The sequence below is a fragment of the Thermobia domestica genome, chromosome 18 (genome assembly GCF_964235325.1).
Source record: "Thermobia domestica chromosome 18, izTheDome1.hap1.1, whole genome shotgun sequence".
NCBI classification, from domain to species: Eukaryota; Metazoa; Arthropoda; class Insecta; order Zygentoma; family Lepismatidae; genus Thermobia; species Thermobia domestica.
Genome location: NC_137471.1, coordinates 44,145,915 through 44,168,398, shown reverse-complemented (window position 1 = coordinate 44,168,398; position 22,484 = coordinate 44,145,915). Strand labels below are relative to the sequence as shown.

At 37.2% G+C, this 22,484-nt stretch overlaps 1 protein-coding gene across 2 annotated transcripts in view; it reads left to right on the top strand.

The window, feature by feature from the left end:
• The first annotated feature begins 251 nt into the window (after positions 1-251).
• Positions 252-22,484, top strand: part of LOC145676208 (32 kDa beta-galactoside-binding lectin-like) — a 56,459-nt gene continuing 34,226 nt past the window's right edge. For both annotated transcript variants that reach the window (XM_081747131.1, XM_081747130.1), the window contains exons 1-2: positions 252-380; positions 10,736-10,833. In XM_081747131.1, coding sequence (XP_081603257.1) covers positions 318-380; positions 10,736-10,833 — 161 coding nt within the window. In that variant the 5' untranslated portion in view covers positions 252-317. The remainder of the gene's footprint in view (positions 381-10,735; positions 10,834-22,484) is intronic.

The window sequence follows — 22,484 nt, the reverse complement described above, 5'->3', positions numbered from 1 at the left end:
TAAACACTTTTCTGAGAAACAGACTTTAAAGTTTTATTGTGTAATTTACTATTATTTTTCCTTGGTACACTTCATTCGATCAAGTATAATGCAGATATGGTTAACATGTTATCTATAAAATGTATATGTTATCAATGTTTTGTAATTATGTAAAGAACAATACATTTTCAGTTCTTTCTCAGAGATAAACGTGAGAAAAGATTAATATACAAATAAATAGATTTATATCATTTTATTTTTCAATCTTAGTTCAACGTTAGTTTATAGTGTTGGATAGGAAGAAACATTAATATAATTATATTAATAGAAAACATACAATGGATATTGTTATTAAGAAAGCATTGTTTCTAAGTTTCGTATTTGGAACCATTGCGGCACAGGTAAATATTTTTATCACCAGCCATAACAGACTCTGTATGGTATTCTCATTTATTTATTTATTCGTTAAATAGAGATTACAGACTGACTTCTATCTAAGCTTTGGGATATCAATATTGAAATTTTAAACTATAAAATCAACCATGTCTGCTTTCAATTGACTCATAAGGTCGGAATTCTTCAGACGCTGAATATACAGGGTTATTATAAATGATGGAACCATTTTTAAAAATTCGTAGTAATTAAAGTACAAACTCAACATGAACAATTTTTATACCAAGGGAAAGAGGAAGATTGAAAGTTTCGGTGGGCAATGATAGTTTCCGAAGTGGCCGGTAGAGTTCGCGCGGCAATAGGCCGCCATTCGTTTCCCTCTCAGTTGTGAGTGAGATGGCTACCGTGGAGCACAAGATTTTCTGCGTTCTTGAGTTCGCAAGAAGTGAGTCACAAATTGTAGTGCAGCGGGCATTTCGTACAAAATTCGGTACTGAACCACCAACTAGAAAAAGTATTAAGCCAATTTCAACAGACTGGAAGTGTGTGTAAAAGAAAAAGCACAGGCCGACCGCGTGTGTCAGATACACTTGCTCGTGTGTGGGACGAGTTCAGCTATGGCATAGATGTTTGCCGTGCAGCAGACGGTGGACACATTGGACATTTATAATATATTGCAAAAAAAAAAAAAAAAAAAACCCTTTGAAACTTCCACTTTCCATTGGTATAAAGATTGTTCATTTTGGATTTGTACTTCAATAAATGCACATACTTTAAAATGGGTCCATCATTTATAATAACCCTGTATATTAAAAGAATAAATGCTTTCAAAAATGCTTCTTTTTAAATAATGCAACAAATCGTATTAAAAGATTTTAAAAAAATAATTTTAAAGTGTAAAAATAATTGTTTTCAAGAAAATTATCTTTACATGTTTTTTTCTATTTATTCATGACTATAAGAAGAAAAGCATAAGGAGCGTTCTCATTTGGTTAATTGGTTATCTAGAGGTTAGCATCTCTTTCAGCGGCGATGCTATATCAGACGTGGAGTTACAGTATAAAGTGCGATCCGACTCATAGGTCTCTCATAACAATAAAGTTAAAATTTATGACTGTACTCCCTAGTCATGAAGAAATCGCATTTATTATATCTCTCTTGTGCTCCAGAATGAGGCCCTCATCAGGCGAACCGCAGGAACATTTGTCTCGAACATTTCCTGCCTTATGTAGAATCGTTTTGACATATGATTAGCGTCATACTAAAGGCCTGATTACTGCAGGGAACATATGTTAGTCGAACTCTTTAGTGTGCCACTAATCACGAGTCAGAACGACTCTGCATAAGGCTCTTTGTGTTTGGAAGTGTGATTAAAGCTGTGAGTTGGTGGGTGTGATATTTCTCATGCTGAAATGTTAGCAAAAAAGGGTAATACCCTTTCAGCCAGGCATTAAACACCTCCTTTAGTAGTGATGTCTCAACCTGAGCTACTGTTTAAAGAATGTAGTGTAATTATCATCGAGTATAACATTCTTTATTAAAAGGTAATATTCCAAGCAGTGACAAGCTTTGGAATCGAACTAATGCTGTTATAAATATTGACTGCCTTATCGCCAGTCATGTGTATGCGGTTATTATTATATATTATTTTTTCCTAACGAATTGTTCCTTAATTGAGCTCCAGAGGTCAAGATTAACCTCTGCTTCTACATCATGAAGTGAAAAATCTTGAGACGAATGCGTATAATTGTATGAATTTAGATGACAACTGTCGCCGATCATTTGAAAGTGAATATTGGAGAACCATGAAATAAAGTAAATAGACGCGTGTCATTTGTTATAAAATTACATGGTGAATGTATTTTATCTGATCCCAAACGGTTATCGTCGAATATGCACGGTTAAAGGAGCACTTTGATTAGTCCAATTAAAACGACTTTAACGATTTATTCCTCTAAAAGCTATGTTTTTTCTCATCGCCTCCGTGGCAAAGTCGAAAGAACACTCGGCTAGTGATCAAAAAGTTGGTGCTTCTCGCTCAACCCGGGGCATTTTTTCTTACTTTTTTTAAAAAAAAGTATTTTCTAGATTCACCTTAATGTAAACAAATCACGCATATAGGCGATTTAACATATTGTGCGGGAGGAATTTTGTGGTTCATTGTCTTTTCGTCGTGTCTCCACCGCTGGTGGTATAATTTTCAAAACGGAAGTGGGGCCACTGCGGATCGTCGCTGCGGGGCCGCCAATTTTTGGCGAGATGTCGCTAGTTGCCTATCTGTGGTACAACGACGCTTACGGCATGGGGGTCTTTTTTTTTTTTTTTTTTGAGACACATACACAGAGAGAGATAGAGATTGTGCAGACTTTTTTTTCTAAAATCCTCTTCTAGCAACAAGGTACATTGTCCTACCATTAATACAACTTTACTACTCAGATTATTAGAATAGATTGTTTTCTCTTCCCGAATATTCACAATTTATTCTTTTCTCTTACAACATGTTGATGTCTCTCAATATATAAATATATGTGTATTTCCTTTGCAGTTGTAGATATTTATTCTGTTAAAACTTGAGATAACTATTTGACTTTGTCCATCTGATATGAGACTACGATTTTTTCCTAGGGATGGCCAATTCCGGAAGGTAAAATCGGAAAGTTTCCGGATTTCGGAAAAAATACAGAATTCAGAAAAATTCGAAATTAGAAAAAAATCCAGAATTTAGAAAAATTCAGGATTTTAGAAAAAATCCGGAATCAAGAAAACTTCCGGATTTTCTTAATTCCGGAATTTTTCCGAATTCCGGAAAGTGAAATTTCCGAGGTCGGAAAATAAATTACGGATTCCGAAAAATTTTAGCCATCTCTATTTTCTATACTTGGTGCATATATCATTGCAGCGTGATTTCAAAGTTCGTGCTGGCACGATCTTCCCTTGAAAGAACTTACGTAGGATTTTTCTGCAGCTCAAAGAGATTAAGTTAATTGCTTTTTGTATTTTTCCTTGTAATGTTTCCTACTTTTCACCGTCTACCTCGTATTGATTGCAGTTTTCGTTGTTTTAAAGTAGTTTGTTCTGAAGAATAATAATTTGTTTTGCAATAGAAGATGATATTCGTTCAACGTGTATATTGAAGAGTAGAAACGTCTCGATACTGAAGATAAGAAAGAGCTTACTCATTACCTGATGATTGATATACGTGATTGTTGTAGTCTATAATACTGACGACTGATTGGGTCACAAGAAGCATCCACAATGAAGATGGCAAGTACACAGAGGCAAGACTTGCACTTACAGTGCTCACAATTTTGAGTGAAAAAGCATCCTGATCTGAATCATAAGAATAAAGTAATGTGGCTTCGTTTTCTCCGTCGAGATTTATGTATTGGTCAGAAGATGTTCTCTTTCAGTTTGACCTTCATTACTGTTTGAAGCTGTATACGCGCATGTCGTAGTAACTTGACAAACATCTTGGCATTTCAGTTAAACGAATAAAACGCATGCTCTGACGCGATGTTGCCGAGTGCTAAGGGGTGAGGTTATGGGTAAGCAGACGAACTTTAGCGCGATCAGGTGGCAGAGGATAGACGTGGATGTGTACAAAATAAACGTGGCAATACCGCTGGCCTCTCATTTGCTAGCAGCATTTAAAGGGAACTTGGGGCGCCGCCTTCAAATGCCAAGATGTTTGTCACGCCGTTTAATACTTGATTCGCAGTTGTCATCTGGGTTTTACACTGATATAATAGTCCCAACTAAACATTTTTCCTTTGGTAGCCACTTCATTTTTGTCTTAACGACACTACGTAAGATATCCGACTTCACCATTCGTGTATCACAACACTATCCGTGGGTTTGGATTGGCTATTGTAACAAAAGAAACACAGACCAAAACTTCAACAAACACTGTATTTTAAACTATAATGTGTAACGGTTTCCGATATCTAGCATATCCTTCATCAGACACTATAGAATATAAATGAAGATACAGACATATAGGCTATATTCACTTTCATAAGAATAACTATAATGTCTGTATCCTCATTTATGTTCTATAGTGTCTGAGGAAGGATATGAAGGATATGTTAGATATCCGAAACCGTTACACATTATAGTTTAAAATACAGTGGGTGTTGAAGCTTTGGTCAATGTTTATTTTGTTGTAATACAAATGATACAAAGCTTATAGACCCGTCTTCCCATCTTTCTAATATGTTTACTTTCCATACTGTTCACTCACATTATATGTGCACTAATTATTTCTGGAGAAAAATAAAATTTCAAACATTTGTGAAATTTATATGAATCAATCTATTGAAAACAATTTTTCTTCGATTGGATGAAGTACTTATCTAAGCAGTGTTTCGAAGTAAAAGCTTTTGAATTATAGCTTTATTCGGACTACTTCGAACAACGTCATATCATGATCATAGACAGAATTTCAGCATTCTTGTACATTAATTTAAAAGTTATAAGGGCGAATCGTGATAAATTATACATATATATACGAGTGGATCATTTATATTGCTTCACTCGATTGTAACTTTTAAATCAATTGACAAGAAACGCTGAAATTTTGTAGATAAAGAAAAATTCTGTTGTTGGTTTCCGCAAAGCTAATAATTCATGAAATGTATGCAGAAAACATGCTTCGATCAGTCACAGAACTATGTTTTATTTCTTATAACATATTCTTCTTCAGGATCATTGATTCGAGTTCAGTTGATTGGAGTTTAACGTCCTTTTCAACAGCGAGGCTCTGCCGGAAATTGAACCCGGCTCTCCCACACCAAAGGCGTGTACGTTAACTGCTTAGCCACGAAGGAGCGACTGTTCCGTCTCTGCTAATGCATACCCCCTTTTTATATGTAATTGATGGACTAAACATTATCATTCGTGCTCATATCCTTCATCTATTAAAAGCTGTCGCGACGTACTACTACATAGATTGGTGGTACCTACAAATGTTCAATCTGTGTTAAGTTGATGAGGGACGTTTCAAAATTATATTAACACTTTAGTGTGCAGTGGCAAGTATGCTTCCCACGAAATAAACCCAAATTTGCAGCTGATTGCTACCTCGGAAAACGTTATTCCCAGTATAGTTGTAACTCATTGTAATATAAAAGGAAGGAAAACGCACACGAAAACAAAATTGTTTTGTTTACGATTATGCTAGCATCTGTTATGCAATTTTGTACTGCTTATCTACAAATCCGTGATGTTGAAAGTGAAAAGGAATAGTTTGCTAGACAAGTGTTCCAGTTTTAATGTTTTCATACAGCCGTTCCGAAGAATAAGAATGCTGTTAGATGTGTTTTTGCCAGGAACAAGTACAGTTCAGAACATTGTGTCCATCGTTTATGTTTATTATTCATTGCTGAACTAGTAGCATTTCAGCTTACCCTGCGCTTAAGCTTCGGCTGCATAGTGTATTTGTGTGTGCTGACGCACAAAGCGTTATTGTAAGCCTAGAGAATGGCTTTAGTAAAAAATCCTAGTGCAAGATACTTTGTGAGATGGACCACCTACAACAACAAAGCTGAGTTGTCGTTGAATGCTGGATACCAGGACAAGTCAGCCATCGTGGAAACAAGTGTGCCGACTTAGCAGCCAAGAACGCCGCATTGACACAAACTGCCCTAGAACACTCTTCTCTATGCTTTGATGTTATTAGCTACTTCCTGCAACGAATTGTACTCTCACTAGCAAGTGGATTGGAACCAGGCTAACGAAAATAAGCTTCAATCAGTAAACCTATCTTGGGCAATTGGCTGATGTTGTCATGCACTAGTCGCCGAGATGAAGTTATCTTTACATGATCACGAGTAAGCCACTTAGTCTTATCTGGTGTGAACGTATTATGAAGATTGTATAGTTCCACTGAGTATTCGGCACATTCTTGTAAAATGTGAAAAATTCTCAGACCCCAGAGAGCTTTTAGGAATACCTAAAAAGTCTTAACTAGGTTTTCGAGGCTAATGCGGTCTCTAATGACAATATTCTCACTTTCACTCGTAGGATTGGAACAGTTAACGTACTCTGAGTTTTTCTTTTTAAATTTTTATATTATTATTACTATTATTGATAATTTTGTGTACTAATTTCCTTGTTATATCTTATATATTTTCTTTATTCTTTTAGTCTTTCTGGAACTAATGTTTTCATTTTAAAGTTATGTTTAATATTTTATAGGACATTTGTTGGAACTACGATTTTTGGGAGTTTTACTTTGAATGGTGAATATGGAGCACGTGTAGGCTATCAGTCTTAACGTGACAGAGACAAATAGCCTCGCTGGTAATGGCGCTGTTAAACCATAATTCATTCATTCATTTACTTGTCTGGCGGTGTATTTAGTACCGTAACTTCATTATTAACGAATGGGGTTACGCTTTTAATTCCATTAACCCAGTTGGAATCTGGATTAGCACACAAGGTATTCTCTCCTTCTTTAACTACAAGATATCACCCTCGTGAAGTTAGCGACCAAAAGTTTAAAAAAATCGATATATTTTTAGAGTTCTGAGTAGCACTCAGGGTTCTAGAAAATGAAATGAAATCTTTGAGTTTTACGTCCCACGGTTATGCCGGTTAGGCTAAAGGAGACGGTGATTATGAGAAATGAATGAAATGGTGGAATGAAGAAAGTGGGAGGAAACGGGAGAACCCCGAGAAAACCCACGCACACGGCTCAGGGTTCTAGAGTTCCTGTTAGGTTAGACCAATAGTTCTGGGCAAATAAAGATTTTATAGCGAATTTAAAGTTTCGGTGCTAACCTCACGCAAAACCGAATATCTTAAAACGTCTATATTTTTTTAGAGTTCTGAGTAGCGTTCTGACTCACGGGGGTCAAGATATCGGACCACAGGAGTCGCGTTTACTGTAGTTAACGTTTCTTTTTTAACCCTGGAAGAACACCATAGCATTATCATGACACAAAGTACACCGTGGGGTCATATACGACCCATTACAAGATGTATACATTTAGTAAATACCAGTCGAGTAAGAGTTGGTACCATGTGCTAATTTATTTTAAATTAGACTACAACATGTGTATGTCACACCAATACATGTGAAATTTCTCATAGTCTGACAACAGCTTTGATTACTGGACACACATATTGGTTTAATGGTTTACTATTAAGTTTTCGGCAATCTTCTAACTGGTAACCTATGTCTATAACTATAACCGTATATTTATAACTGTAACCAAACCTAACATGTTATTTTTGCAGCTGGTTAGGTTCGTTTACGTTAGGGTAGGTTATTGTTATAGATATAGTCAGGTAGGTCACCAGTTAGAAGAATACCGAATTTTCTGTTCACAGTTATATTATTTGAATAGTTATACAAATGATAATATTCTTTTCCTGTCCAAAATTATTTGAAACAGCTACACAAGTTTTGAAAATTCTGATTTGTTCACAACAATAGTGAAGGTCACTTCACATCTTAACAGTCATCACAAATTCCAAAGCACATAAACTGCGTAAGCAACACACATGTTGTTTGTCCCGGGGACAAACAACACACCGACCAGGTCTTCCCCTTGGCGATTCTTTCACAGTTTGGACTGATGTCTTCTCACTCAATATTGAAGATATTTCTCCCAATGTGAGTCCCTTACTCATTGATGCCATGATATGTTGCACTTTAGCCATAAAGAGTTCTGAAGAAAAAATGTAACAATGCTATTTTCATAGCACAAAGAACACCCTGGGGTCGTATGCGACCCAGCTGCACAAAATAATGCGTTGAACCAACAATTAAATATTCCTACTTTGACCACTACTCAAGCACTGAAGGTAGACAAATCATGAACTATTTAGATTATTTAGCGCAGGTGTAGTTGGGTAAGTCAAGGCGACACAATGGCAACAATAAAGGCACAGACAGTCAATAAATAATGTTTTGCATGTACGACAAAGAGCGGCAATTTCCTTTCGTCTTTCAAAACTCTGCAATAGAAGAAAAAAGAATTGTTTTCCTTAGCACCATTGTTGAGCATGCCATCGAGGTTTCGTGTAGAAAGAAGGTTCAGGAAAAAAAAGTCGAGCACTTCATTGGCACTTTGGGGTTTGAAGTTTTTTGCCTTTACCTGCCCAATTAGTTCTGTAACAATCTGAACCAGGACTTATTCTTCTCAATAAAAGCATAGCATGTCAAAGCTCAAGAAGGAGAAGTCTCATGCGCTTGCAGCAGAATTTAAGAAGGAATGTAATAATTCCTCAATGCGCAGTTTGCGATATACATATTTCCATCAAGGAAAAACATCAAAGAGACCGAATAAACTAGCATATCAACTACAGCAAACACGTGAAGAACATGAAACTTACCAAAGCAAACTACTTTGGTACCTGATTTCGCTTCCAGATTTAAAAAAAACAGCGATTGTATAAAGTGTTTTACGCAGATCTTACAATAGCATTAATGTAATCAGAAATTCCAGTCCACAAAGTAAACAATCCTGTATTCAAATCATTTCTGGAAAAGTGTAGGCCAAGATGAGTACCAGACGAGAGGACCCTGAGGAAGAAACTACGTAAAGCCGATTTAGGAGGATGTTTTCATAAAAATGAAGGAAGTGGTCGGCAAACATGAAGTGGGTTTCATGTTAGTCAAAACAACTGACGAGCTGCAAAGATATGTACTGAATGTATTGGTTTCCATTACCTGGTGAGTGAGTGAAACCGATGTTGTTCAAGATGTACCAACTCGAGAAGATAAATGCCTGCACAGTCAATCATGAAGCTGCGGCCAGAAGGCATAAAATATGATAAAGTCAGACTGTTTGTGACCGATCAAACACGTTACATGCCTTCGGCTTCTCAATAACTAAAGAGCATGTGCTCCAACCTTAACCCTTTCACAGAGGAAGTCGACTTTTGTCGACAGAAACAAAATTTCCTTAACATGCGAATGTCGACTATAGTCGAGGTGTTAAAATTTGTTTGTCCGTATCTTGGCTTTGTCGAGAGTAGTCGCCAAAGTTGTACCGTTCATTTCTTTTGTGTGTGTTCTATTGTTTTCGATAAACAATAGAAATCACACAGAAAACCTTTGTCGACTACAATCGACAAAACCAAGATACAGACAAATTTTAACACGTCGACTATAATCGACATTCGCAGGTTAGGGAATTTTTTTTCCGTCGCCTTCCACAGTGAAAGGGTTAATCATGTCACACATATTGCACATAGTCTGTACCGTGTTTGTGAAAGTATGAGGGAAGAATAGAGTAAGGTAAATGGCTTCATTGCTGCTACAAAGAAGATTCTTGTAAAGGTGCCGTAGTCTTCAAGCTTTGTACCGAGAAATCACTGACCTCCTTCTGCCACAATTTCCTTTCATAACCAGGTAGGGTACATGGATAAGATGTGCAGTTTTCTTGTATGAAAACTTCGACAAATTCAAACAGTTTATACCTGTTCTGAATGCAACAGACGCAACACCCATCAAACATGTCCAGCAAATGCTTAAACATTAAGACCTGCAGGTGGAACTTTTCAAAGTGCATGGCTACAAGTATTTACCAGATGTGATTTAGAGTTTGAAAGAAAAAGATAGGGAGAAGGAGAAACAGTGGAAGAAGTTATCAAGTGTAAGGGACAACCTTGTCAGATTTGCTAGGGACAAGTTTAAACTGAATTTGCGAAACAATCCGGATGTAGAAACCTTTGCAACGTCAACTGAACTTCCTTTCCGTATGCTTACAAGATATGAACCACTGGTTTCCTTGATATCGAGCAAAGTTTCTCCGCATACAAGGATCTCCTCAGCTCCACGCGACAGAAACTAACATTTGAAAACATAGAAATGTTGACCATAATCAAGTATAACCAGTTTCTGAACACTCGTTAGTATGTAACAGTTTCTCAAACCACAGTATTGCTAAATTAACGTTAAAAAATACCAAATTGGTTTTAACCACAATTTTATTACAAGAAGTTGAACATTGTACAAGTTTATTAGATTAAATAAAAACATTTTTGCAATTTATGTCAAATGTTAAAAGCCAAGATTTTAACAATATTTGCTGGTGTAATGAATAAATAATGCCCATGTAACTGTATTCTATTAGCACCTTTTTGCACCTTATTGAATGATTTTTCAGCACCTTTTCTCTCCTTTCTCCTACCACATTTTTGCATCTTAATATCCGGTCCCTAGTTATGAGTACTCGTAAATACTAGTATTTAAAATTATCAATTGTATTGACAGATTTCAAGTGATTAATATTTTCACTTGTTACAACCTACGTCGTTTTTTTTCCACATTGAGTTGCACAAATGCTTTGCTAGTAGTTAAATTATTTGATGTTTTCGTTCTTGCCAATGTTAAAAATTGTTTTTATTCCAGGATACTCGAATAATGGAATTTAAAGCATTGGTTCAAAATAAAATATATGTGGGAACAATGATAACAATAGAAGGAACTACTCCACTGTCGTCCTCAGCGTAATCAATTTTTTTATATTTCTTCTTTAGCCTTATATTATATGGCACTTGACAGTTTACATTTTAATAACGACCTTTCTCTTGACTCACAAGGTACATTCGCGAATGTAACGTTCCTCTTTGAGCGTTACATTTTCTCAAAGAGAATATTTGCGGAAATGTTTAATCAGCTCTCAGCTAATATTATTTCTTATTATATTTTCTCAATTCTCGACTCTCATGAAGGATTCAAGATGGTCGACAATTGGACTAGTGCGTGTAGATGTAGTATGCTATTTCTCTTTGTATATCTATGGTTTGCATTGAGCGGCTTTTGAGAGTAGCTCGGATCGTTTGAAGTAATTTAAATTTTTGTGTTTCATGTAAAACGAAAGGATTATTATGAATCTGCATATATAAATGCTCGTTTATATAATTTTTATTCTCCTTTAGTTATATTTGTTTTATTATAAAATCTGTTATTTCCATTCTACGCTCTGATGCGTAGTATGGAATGACCAATCCGGAAGTGAGAGGGCTGCGGAGAGCCCCCTCTGGTTCACCTTTTCTTTGTACTACGAACTGCGAATATGGCCGTGGTGTGGTGAGAAGCACGATTGTCCACATTTTGGGATATTAATTTACAGTGAACCATGTAATAAGTGGTCGTTATTTTATTATCGATATCCCCTTAAGTCTCGCTGTGGTTAAACAATATATTGGAGGAATGAATACGTGGTGATTTAAAAGAAAGGATTCGTCTAAAACTTGTTCAGCGTGTGTGCGTCTGAAGTATTACTGGTTACTGTCATACTTGCTTTTGTGGAATTTAAATTGTTCCTGGACTGTCAATGGACAAACGGTTCTCATTCAAATTTGTTGAAGTTTCTTGAGTGATTCGTCGCATATCCGACCTGTGTGTTTTGGAGTACGGCTGGGATTGGTTAGATATTTCCTAACTGTTAATGTGATGAAAGCTGAAGTTCAGAAATCCCTTTTGTGCTGTCTCCGAGACTGAACTCGATTGATGTATGGCCTCCTTCTCTTGACGTTGTAAAATTTCCATCCACCCTTACTACGTTTTCTTGGCAAGGGACTTCGTCCTATATTACTTGTTGTCAGCTCAGCCTGCCTCTCCGGAATTTAATGTGTCTAACTGTAGTCGCTGTTGTGAGGATGAACATTGCAGCGGCTTTGCAGTGATTATTGGTTTACCTGGTGGAGATAGCAGTGGAACGTATGCTTGTTGTTAACCAAGGAGGGGGTGTGATCAATCCACGCCGAGGTTATGGCTGTACACATGGTGAGATGTTGGAGGAGTCGTCAGGACCGGTCGTCACCCTGGAGTGCTGTTTCACAGTGTTTCCTCAGTGTCCCTATTCGTAAAGTGAAACCACGGTCGGGTGAGCTTTAGTAACTGTCTACTAGGTAAATATGTCTATTTCTTTTTATTCCGTTTTGCGAAGAAACTGGTATCATCCGGGAAGTTGCGGAAGAAATTGTCCACCGTTTATAGTTGTCCAAATTGTTTTAAATATAACATCTAATGTCATATTAATGTTTTCGTGCGTTTATTATCTTACTACAGATTATTTATGAACAAACAATAATATACGTTCAATAATTCTCAGTTTTTCTTGGTGTATACATATATATATATATTATCCGAGTCAGTTTATAATGTCCATAATATTGTCCGAAATGAGTTTCGTCCGTAATATGTCCGAGTAAACGAGAGTGAGTCTCTATCCAGTAAGTTGAATCATACGCCGGCTGGGGTAGTCTGATATCAAAGCCGTTTCTCTCTTGCTCTGAATAAAAATCATTTCTTAGAGTTGTCTAGATGTATAATATATTACCAGCTGCCATCTAGCACATGTATGTTAGCAACAGGTATTCCGTATTGTCTATTCTCTCAGGCATTCTATTTAATAAATTAAAGATTAATTAGCGATGGCTAGTTTATGTCTGTCTAGCAGCGGGCATTCCGTATTGTTTATCAATAACTATATACATAAGTATATCTATATAATTTTCAATCTAAGCATTAAGTCGCCGCACCCTAAGTTTGCATTTTCGAGTTGTCCTGTTACGTTTGATTGTGATGTTGCTCACTAGATCAGTGAGGCACGTTAAGACGGTGGGTGTACGATACCACTCGTACTTCAATGCGGGAGTGTCAGAAGTCGAGTCTAATTTCACTGGCTGGTTTTGTGTTCCCCATAATGTACTACAGAGTTTAATGTTATTACCGCCGCTGCTAATAGTAAATGTTGAGGGAAATGCCCTCTTAGCAGTTGGATGCGGGTGAAGTGGAGAAGTTATGTACTAAAAGGGGGAAGGTTAATCGACGCAGCCGTAGGTCTCTTCTTTGCAATGAGATGTTCACGAGTGGTAATGTAATTGGTAATTTTCCTCTGGTGAAGTAGCCTACCAAGGACTTTGTGCTATTGTCTAGAAATGTAAACAACTCTCTTACTGTTAGTACAGTGCGGCTTAATTTATATTGTTATTTAGCTTTGAGTGGTGTTGGCGTTAAAAGGGTTTGAGAAACTTAAACGGAATACAAAGATTTTTTTTCCTGAATCTAGCTATCCACGATCATAAATGTCAATGAAAGTCTTTTGTTATACGTTTATTACAAGGAAAGTTAAATAAACAGAGATGCAAGATATATGGTGTTATCCTAAATGATTTTTTTTTCTTTCATTCTTTTCTCGTCTTTTCCTTAGCATTGACAACGCAAGTAGTGTACAAGAATCTGGAGTAAGTAGCGTTGTGTTTACTGGTCTATAAATTATAGTATAAGAAGGATTAACGGCGACCCAATGTTTTTTTTCTCTCTTCTTTTCCTTCGTTTCTTTAATGTCAGCTACGGATACAAACTTAAGGTAATATAAGACGCAAGGTAGCGCTTTTCGAGTTTGGCTTATCGAGCCAGGACTGGCCCTTTACAAGATGGCGACCCAGCCAGGATTATTTTATTGTTTAAAATGTTACACTATTTTTTGTCGTGTCATGCGGGAAGAAACGAGTGATACGGACTGTCGCGTTGGTGTTGATGAGATATACTGGATAGAGCTCACATATGTTTATGTTCATTAGACTTATAAGTCAGTAAGTAGGAATGTCGGCTGAGTCGAGGAATCTCCCTCCTAATGGAGATGATATTATTTGTGTTTGTTGTAGTGAACCTCTTGCTGCCGCGGAACAAATTGATTCTGATAAGAAACGTGCTATATCTTGTGACAGGTGTCACGAATGGTCACATTTTGTTTGTGTTAAGTTAAAAGATACTTCTAGTGTTTTTGAAGCTGTTAGCTCAGATTCTTTTGTTTGGGTTTGTCCTAAATGCGACGCGCATGCTTCTCCTGAAGTGTCGGAGCGTGAGAACGAATCACCTCCCAAGCATTTTTCTTCGCCTAAGTCCCCGCAAGGAAGCGAAAAAGGGACAGAGCACGTTAGTGAACTCGCTGAAATGTTCGCTCTTGTATTGAGTAAGATAGAAGAAAGTAATGCTAATATTAATAGTAAAATAGAAAGTAAGATAGCAGAAAGTAATGAAAAAGCTGAAGCTAATAATGCTAGAATTCAAGAGTGCATTGTTGAAAATGTACATAGCCTCTCCACTACAATTAACAAAATTGATGAAAGAATAGGTAGTGTAGAAAACCTTTGTAGCTCTCTCACTGTTAACCAAAAAGATTTGCAAGCGCAGTTAGATACTGTGAAAACGGAAGTTGAAAATAATAAGTTGTGTATTGATTCCGTGGAATCTCGTGTTGATTCTATTGAGAATGAGGCTGAATCTCATCATAAAGCATTAAAGGTTGTTTTTGATAAAATTAAGAAACTTGAGAATGAAAATGAGGAAGTGAAAATTGAACTAGAAGGGTGTAATACTAGTCAATCTAAGCTTTTCTCTGAAGTGTTAACCCTAACTAATAAAGTGGATAAACTGCAGAAACCTAAATTTACGTCAGTTGAGTGTGGGAGCCTGAGTAAAGAAGGTGTTCCCTGTAAACGTCCTTGTACTAGTGAAAATTCTCTTGTGTCGTTTTCTGAGTCAAGGGATAATTTGCCTGTTAATACTATTATTAGTACGTCTGCTGAATGCAATGCGTCTGTTACTAGTTCTGTTAGTTATCTGAATAAACCTGTGTTTGTGCAATCAGAACCAGATATTAAATACGAGTTTCCAGCTAGTCCTAGTGAAACCAAAGTAATTGCTAGTGCTTTAAATGTTTTTCCAAATGTTAATTCTTCTGTTTATTACAGCAATAATGTAAGTAATAGTACTCGTACTACTGACACTGTCACATGGTCAATGTCGAGAGGGATCACTTCTCATGTTGGGAATAGCCCACCAGTGTTTAATACTAGCTATTTAAAGCCTAGTTATGACCCTAGTGTTTTCCACACTGCTACTGTGCCGAATAATTCGGTACCGCGAAACAGTGTTGCCACCTTTAGTGGTATAGCACCGCATTCATTGCCTTTTGCGATTAAGCAGAAAGATTTACAATCTTTTCCTTCGTATTCTGGGGATATCAAACCTGGAGCCCCAAGGAAGTTTTTGAGGGATCTTGAAAAATGTTTAAGTATGTATTCACTTACTGATGGAGACAAATTACGGGTCGTAGAACATTGTATGGTGCGAGCCGCGTTTGCTTGGTATAGCTCAGTAGCTCCTGAAATTAAAACTTATCAAGATTTTGTGCGTCTTTTTAAGAATCAGTATTGTTCGCCTCAGATAGAGCGTGCACACAAGAAGTCGTTGCAATCTTTGCGCTATGATAAGACGAAATTTGCTTCATTGTTAGATTACGTTTGGTTTGTAGTTGAAAGTTACTACAATATATGCGAAACTCCGAGTACTTCGGAACTGGTGGAATTAATTTTGAATTGTTTACCGCCTAGGGACATGCGTTTGCTGTCCGTTCAGCAATATAATAGTGTTGATGAATTAATGAGTAAAGTAGCGTTATTATCTGGAATTGAGGATAATTCTATGCATGAAGTTAGGCCTCCGACAAAGAAAGTATTCGCTAAGCAAGCAAAAATCGTTAATCGTAATTCAGAACATGTTGACAGTAGCTGTCAAACTGAATTTTTAAGCTATGCTCAGACTGAAAATAACAATAACAATAACAATAATAATTATCAGTATAATAATCGATATCGAGGAAATGGTAGAAACCGTTATCGTGGAAGAAATCGAGGACGTAACGGAAGATATCAAAATAATGATAGGAGACGAGATGAAGCATCTTCCAATCCAAGGGAAGATCAACCTTCATCTACTTCGGAAAACTAAGGTTGCAGTCTTTTCCGAATGCGGGGGGAAACGACTGCTGTATTTCTCCAGTCCCCGTAGATAATGATTCGGAAACTAACGTCAAAACTTACAATGTCTTGGTGGAGTCATTATCTGGAGATGTAAATAGTAACGAGAGTAATAATGTCATATCATTTAACGTAAACTTTGTAGTTGAGGAGGATGAAGAAAAAGAAAAGCCCGACTATTATTTTTCTTCTTCCCCCGTTGTTAAAGGAAACATTGGCGGAGTCCAATTAACCTGTACTATTGACTGTGGATCAGATTTATGCCTTTTGGACTGGAATATTTGGAAACAGTTAAAATTAAAATTTTCATCTGCTAAATTGCGACCATATACTGGTTTGTCGTTAGGTGCCTTTGCTGGTACAGAGAAGTTTTCGGTTCAAGGTGTCCAGATATTTAGTTTAAATATTCAGGGTCATTTATTTGATATCCCGTTGTTTGTCATAAAATATCTTCGAACAGATCTTATTTTGGGTTGTCCATTCTTAGACAAATTCAAAGCTGTTATCGACAGGGAGAGGAAAGAAATCCAATTGCGTGATAATGCTGGTAGTCATGTCGTAATTCCGACTAATCAACCTAGTATTCTTATAGTAGCTTTGTCTTCGAACAAGATTGAGATCGGGAGGACCGAATGGCCATCCGATGAGCAGAAATTGCTTCCTTCCGAACTTTTGTGTTCTGATGTCAACATTTTAGAGGTTCCTCCTTCAGTAGAAAATCCAGTTACCTTTTCTGTGTCAGATGTGCATATAGTTCCTGAATCTAACCTTTCAGAAACTGAAATTCAGAATTATATCTCATCTCGAGAAGATTTAGATACTAACGTTAAGCAACGTTTATATAATTTGTTACTTCGATATCGTAATATTTTCTGCGAGTATCCTCGTAGGATACGAACGCCTTTGTACAAGATAGAATTAACTGACGAAGAACCTGTCGTAGGACCGTGTTATTCTGTGCCAAAATCCATGGAAATGGAATTTGAGGCAGAATTACAAAAATGGATTGAATTAGGCATAGCCCGTGAACAGACCTCACCGTACCGGAACCCCATGCATTGTGTTCGCAAGGCGTCTGGTGCTGTTAGACCTGTAATTGATTTTCGCCTACTGAACCACCGTGTCCGAGCTCCTAAGGCTCAGGTGGAACCAATAGGTGATATATTGAACCGTGTAGCGAAAGCGCAATACTTTTCGAAGTTTGACTGTTCGTCAGGATACTATGGCGTAGGTCTCCATCCTTCGTCATACTCCTGTACGAGTTTTGTTTATAAAGGGCGACAATACGTAATGATGGTCTTACCTCAAGGAATCAAGAGTGCGCCCGCTATTTTCCAGAGCGTCATGCATAGTTACTTCGATCAAAGTACTAAAGATTTTGTCACTTTGTTTCTGGACGATATTTTAATATATAGCACTTCTCTAGACGAACACTTCGCCCATCTGGAGCGTGTGTTCGAAATTTTTGAACGTGGGAATTTTTCCCTGAATTTCCGGAAGTGTCGTTTCCTTCTGACGGAAGTGAACTTCTTGGGACATATCATTAGTGGTCAGACTGTCAAAGTTGACCCACGTCATAATGAGCCAATCCGTTGCTATCCCATCCCGAAAACCAAGAAAAAGATGCGTCAATTTCTAGGATTATTGGGATGGCCACAGCGGTTCATTCCCAATTATTCGACTCTTACTTCTCCGTTGTACGATCTTATTAAGAAGAATGTTAAGTACAAACTCACTCCTGAAGTTTTGGATCTCTTTTATAAATTGCGGGAAATCGTCAGTAATCCACCTGCGTTGGGACAACCAGATTTCAATTTGCCATTTCACATCCATTCGGATGCTTGTTCTGAGAATTTGGCTGGTTTTCTGGCACAGTACCCTGATGGGTCTGATCATCCAAATGTCATCGCCTACGCTAGTCGTAGAGTCAAACCTCACGAACTTTCATTGTCTTCTTTTCAGTTGGAATTGCTCTCTGTTTTATTTTTGTGTGAACGTTTTTCACAATATATTCTTGGAAGAACTGCGTATATTCATACGGATAATGCTGCAGTCACTCATTCTTTTTCTATGAAGAACTTAGATACTAGGACGACTCGTATGCTTCTTAAATTACAAAGGTTTGACCTTGTCTTCGAGCATTGTCCAGGGAGTCTGAATTTTGTCGCGGATACATTGAGTAGAAATCCACCGGAAGTGCCTTCGAAGTTAGAAGAGTATCATGTCAATTTCTTGTCTGTTCAAGATTCGTCTCTTTTCAACCTGGAGAAAGTCAGGGAAAAGCAGAAGTACGACGACTTCTGTATTAAGTTAAGGTCTTTATTGGATAGTTCCTCAGAACATGTCACTTGTTATCAAGGTTTGTTATATTTCAAGCATAGGAATTCGAACCAATGGCTTTTGGTTATTCCTCAAGAGTTAATAAAAGAAATAATTGGAATAGTCCATTCACGTGGTCATTTTGGAGCTAGGAAATGTATGTCTTTATGTCGTTCTTTATTTTATTGGAAGAAACAAAGACTGTCAATTCGACAGTATATTAGAGATTGTCTTGATTGTGCTGAGACAAAGTTCGCCAATCAGGTAATACTTAAAGAAGAAATTCATATAGAAGCTAGTCGACCTCACGACCGCCTAGCGGTAGATCTCGTTGGGAGGCTCCCAGTTAGTAATGGCTATTATTATATTTTATCTATTATTGATGTTTATTCTAGGTTTGTTTGTTTCTTTCCTTCAAAGACTGCTCATGTTAAAGGTATAATTTCAGTGTTGGAAAGGAATTATTTTTATTTGTTCCCTTATCCTAATGCCATTGTCTCGGATAAAGGTTCACAGTTTATCTCGCGCCTCTGGCAGGACTATTGTAAGGAGCATAATATGAAATCCGTATTAACGTCTAGTTATTCCCCGTCTTCGAATGGTTTGGCAGAAAGGAGCCATAAAGAACTCAACCGAATTATTCGTTTAGAGTGTCATAGTAATCATTCTAAGTGGAGTACTGTACTGAAGCGATGTCAGGAACTCCTAAATTATTCATTATGTAGTAGCATTGATTGTACGCCTGCAGAGCTATTTTTATCTTATTCTGCTATTGAAGCATTTAAAAAGAATTTTCCTTGGCCTGGTGTTCTAGAGAAGACACCTACCCAAGATCGTCATATTACATTGTATCCTAAAGTTACTAATAAAACTAAGAAATCTTTGAAACGAACAGGAAGGGAGGTTAAGTTAGAAGAAGGAGACCTAGTAATGGTTAAACTTCACCATCTTTCCTCTTCGGTTAAAGGAGAATTTGCTAAATATATGAAATGTTTCTCGGGCCCTTTCTTGGCTAGAAGGGTTCTGAAAAACTCAGTGATTTTGCATACCCTCACTGGGGAAAGTGTGGGAACGCAGAATTTTCATAATTTGAAGAAATTCAACTGTTCCAAAGAACGAAGAGATGAACTTCTTCGAAATTATCCATATAAATAACTTCTAACTAACAATATATAGGGTAAAAAAAAGAGAGAATTTTTTTTTTCTTGTCCTCTGGGTGGATGTAACGTTCCTCTTTGAGCGTTACATTTTCTCAAAGAGAATATTTGCGGAAATGTTTAATCAGCTCTCAGCTAATATTATTTCTTATTATATTTTCTCAATTCTCGACTCTCATGAAGGATTCAAGATGGTCGACAATTGGACTAGTGCGTGTAGATGTAGTATGCTATTTCTCTTTGTATATCTATGGTTTGCATTGAGCGGCTTTTGAGAGTAGCTCGGATCGTTTGAAGTAATTTAAATTTTTGTGTTTCATGTAAAACGAAAGGATTATTATGAATCTGCATATATAAATGCTCGTTTATATAATTTTTATTCTCCTTTAGTTATATTTGTTTTATTATAAAATCTGTTATTTCCATTCTACGCTCTGATGCGTAGTATGGAATGACCAATCCGGAAGTGAGAGGGCTGCGGAGAGCCCCCTCTGGTTCACCTTTTCTTTGTACTACGAACTGCGAATATGGCCGTGGTGTGGTGAGAAGCACGATTGTCCACATTTTGGGATATTAATTTACAGTGAACCATGTAATAAGTGGTCGTTATTTTATTATCGATATCCCCTTAAGTCTCGCTGTGGTTAAACAATATATTGGAGGAATGAATACGTGGTGATTTAAAAGAAAGGATTCGTCTAAAACTTGTTCAGCGTGTGTGCGTCTGAAGTATTACTGGTTACTGTCATACTTGCTTTTGTGGAATTTAAATTGTTCCTGGACTGTCAATGGACAAACGGTTCTCATTCAAATTTGTTGAAGTTTCTTGAGTGATTCGTCGCATATCCGACCTGTGTGTTTTGGAGTACGGCTGGGATTGGTTAGATATTTCCTAACTGTTAATGTGATGAAAGCTGAAGTTCAGAAATCCCTTTTGTGCTGTCTCCGAGACTGAACTCGATTGATGTATGGCCTCCTTCTCTTGACGTTGTAAAATTTCCATCCACCCTTACTACGTTTTCTTGGCAAGGGACTTCGTCCTATATTACTTGTTGTCAGCTCAGCCTGCCTCTCCGGAATTTAATGTGTCTAACTGTAGTCGCTGTTGTGAGGATGAACATTGCAGCGGCTTTGCAGTGATTATTGGTTTACCTGGTGGAGATAGCAGTGGAACGTATGCTTGTTGTTAACCAAGGAGGGGGTGTGATCAATCCACGCCGAGGTTATGGCTGTACACATGGTGAGATGTTGGAGGAGTCGTCAGGACCGGTCGTCACCCTGGAGTGCTGTTTCACAGTGTTTCCTCAGTGTCCCTATTCGTAAAGTGAAACCACGGTCGGGTGAGCTTTAGTAACTGTCTACTAGGTAAATATGTCTATTTCTTTTTATTCCGTTTTGCGAAGAAACTGGTATCATCCGGGAAGTTGCGGAAGAAATTGTCCACCGTTTATAGTTGTCCAAATTGTTTTAAATATAACATCTAATGTCATATTAATGTTTTCGTGCGTTTATTATCTTACTACAGATTATTTATGAACAAACAATAATATACGTTCAATAATTCTCAGTTTTTCTTGGTGTATACATATATATATATATTATCCGAGTCAGTTTATAATGTCCATAATATTGTCCGAAATGAGTTTCGTCCGTAATATGTCCGAGTAAACGAGAGTGAGTCTCTATCCAGTAAGTTGAATCATACGCCGGCTGGGGTAGTCTGATATCAAAGCCGTTTCTCTCTTGTTCTGAATAAAAATCATTTCTTAGAGTTGTCTAGATGTATAATATATTACCAGCTGCCATCTAGCACATGTATGTTAGCAACAGGTATTCCGTATTGTCTATTCTCTCAGGCATTCTATTTAATAAATTAAAGATTAATTAGCGATGGCTAGTTTATGTCTGTCTAGCAGCGGGCATTCCGTATTGTTTATCAATAACTATATACATAAGTATATCTATATAATTTTCAATCTAAGCATTAAGTCGCCGCACCCTAAGTTTGCATTTTCGAGTTGTCCTGTTACGTTTGATTGTGATGTTGCTCACTAGATCAGTGAGGCACGTTAAGACGGTGGGTGTACGATACCACTCGTACTTCAATGCGGGAGTGTCAGAAGTCGAGTCTAATTTCACTGGCTGGTTTTGTGTTCCCCATAATGTACTACAGAGTTTAATGTTATTACCGCCGCTGCTAATAGTAAATGTTGAGGGAAATGCCCTCTTAGCAGTTGGATGCGGGTGAAGTGGAGAAGTTATGTACTAAAAGGGGGAAGGTTAATCGACGCAGCCGTAGGTCTCTTCTTTGCAATGAGATGTTCACGAGTGGTAATGTAATTGGTAATTTTCCTCTGGTGAAGTAGCCTACCAAGGACTTTGTGCTATTGTCTAGAAATGTAAACAACTCTCTTACTGTTAGTACAGTGCGGCTTAATTTATATTGTTATTTAGCTTTGAGTGGTGTTGGCGTTAAAAGGGTTTGAGAAACTTAAACGGAATACAAAGATTTTTTTTTTCCTGAATCTAGCTATCCACGATCATAAATGTCAATGAAAGTCTTTTGTTATACGTTTATTACAAGGAAAGTTAAATAAACAGAGATGCAAGATATATGGTGTTATCCTAAATGATTTTTTTTTCTTTCATTCTTTTCTCGTCTTTTCCTTAGCATTGACAACGCAAGTAGTGTACAAGAATCTGGAGTAAGTAGCGTTGTGTTTACTGGTCTATAAATTATAGTATAAGAAGGATTAACGGCGACCCAATGTTTTTTTTTCTCTCTTCTTTTCCTTCGTTTCTTTAATGTCAGCTACGGATACAAACTTAAGGTAATATAAGACGCAAGGT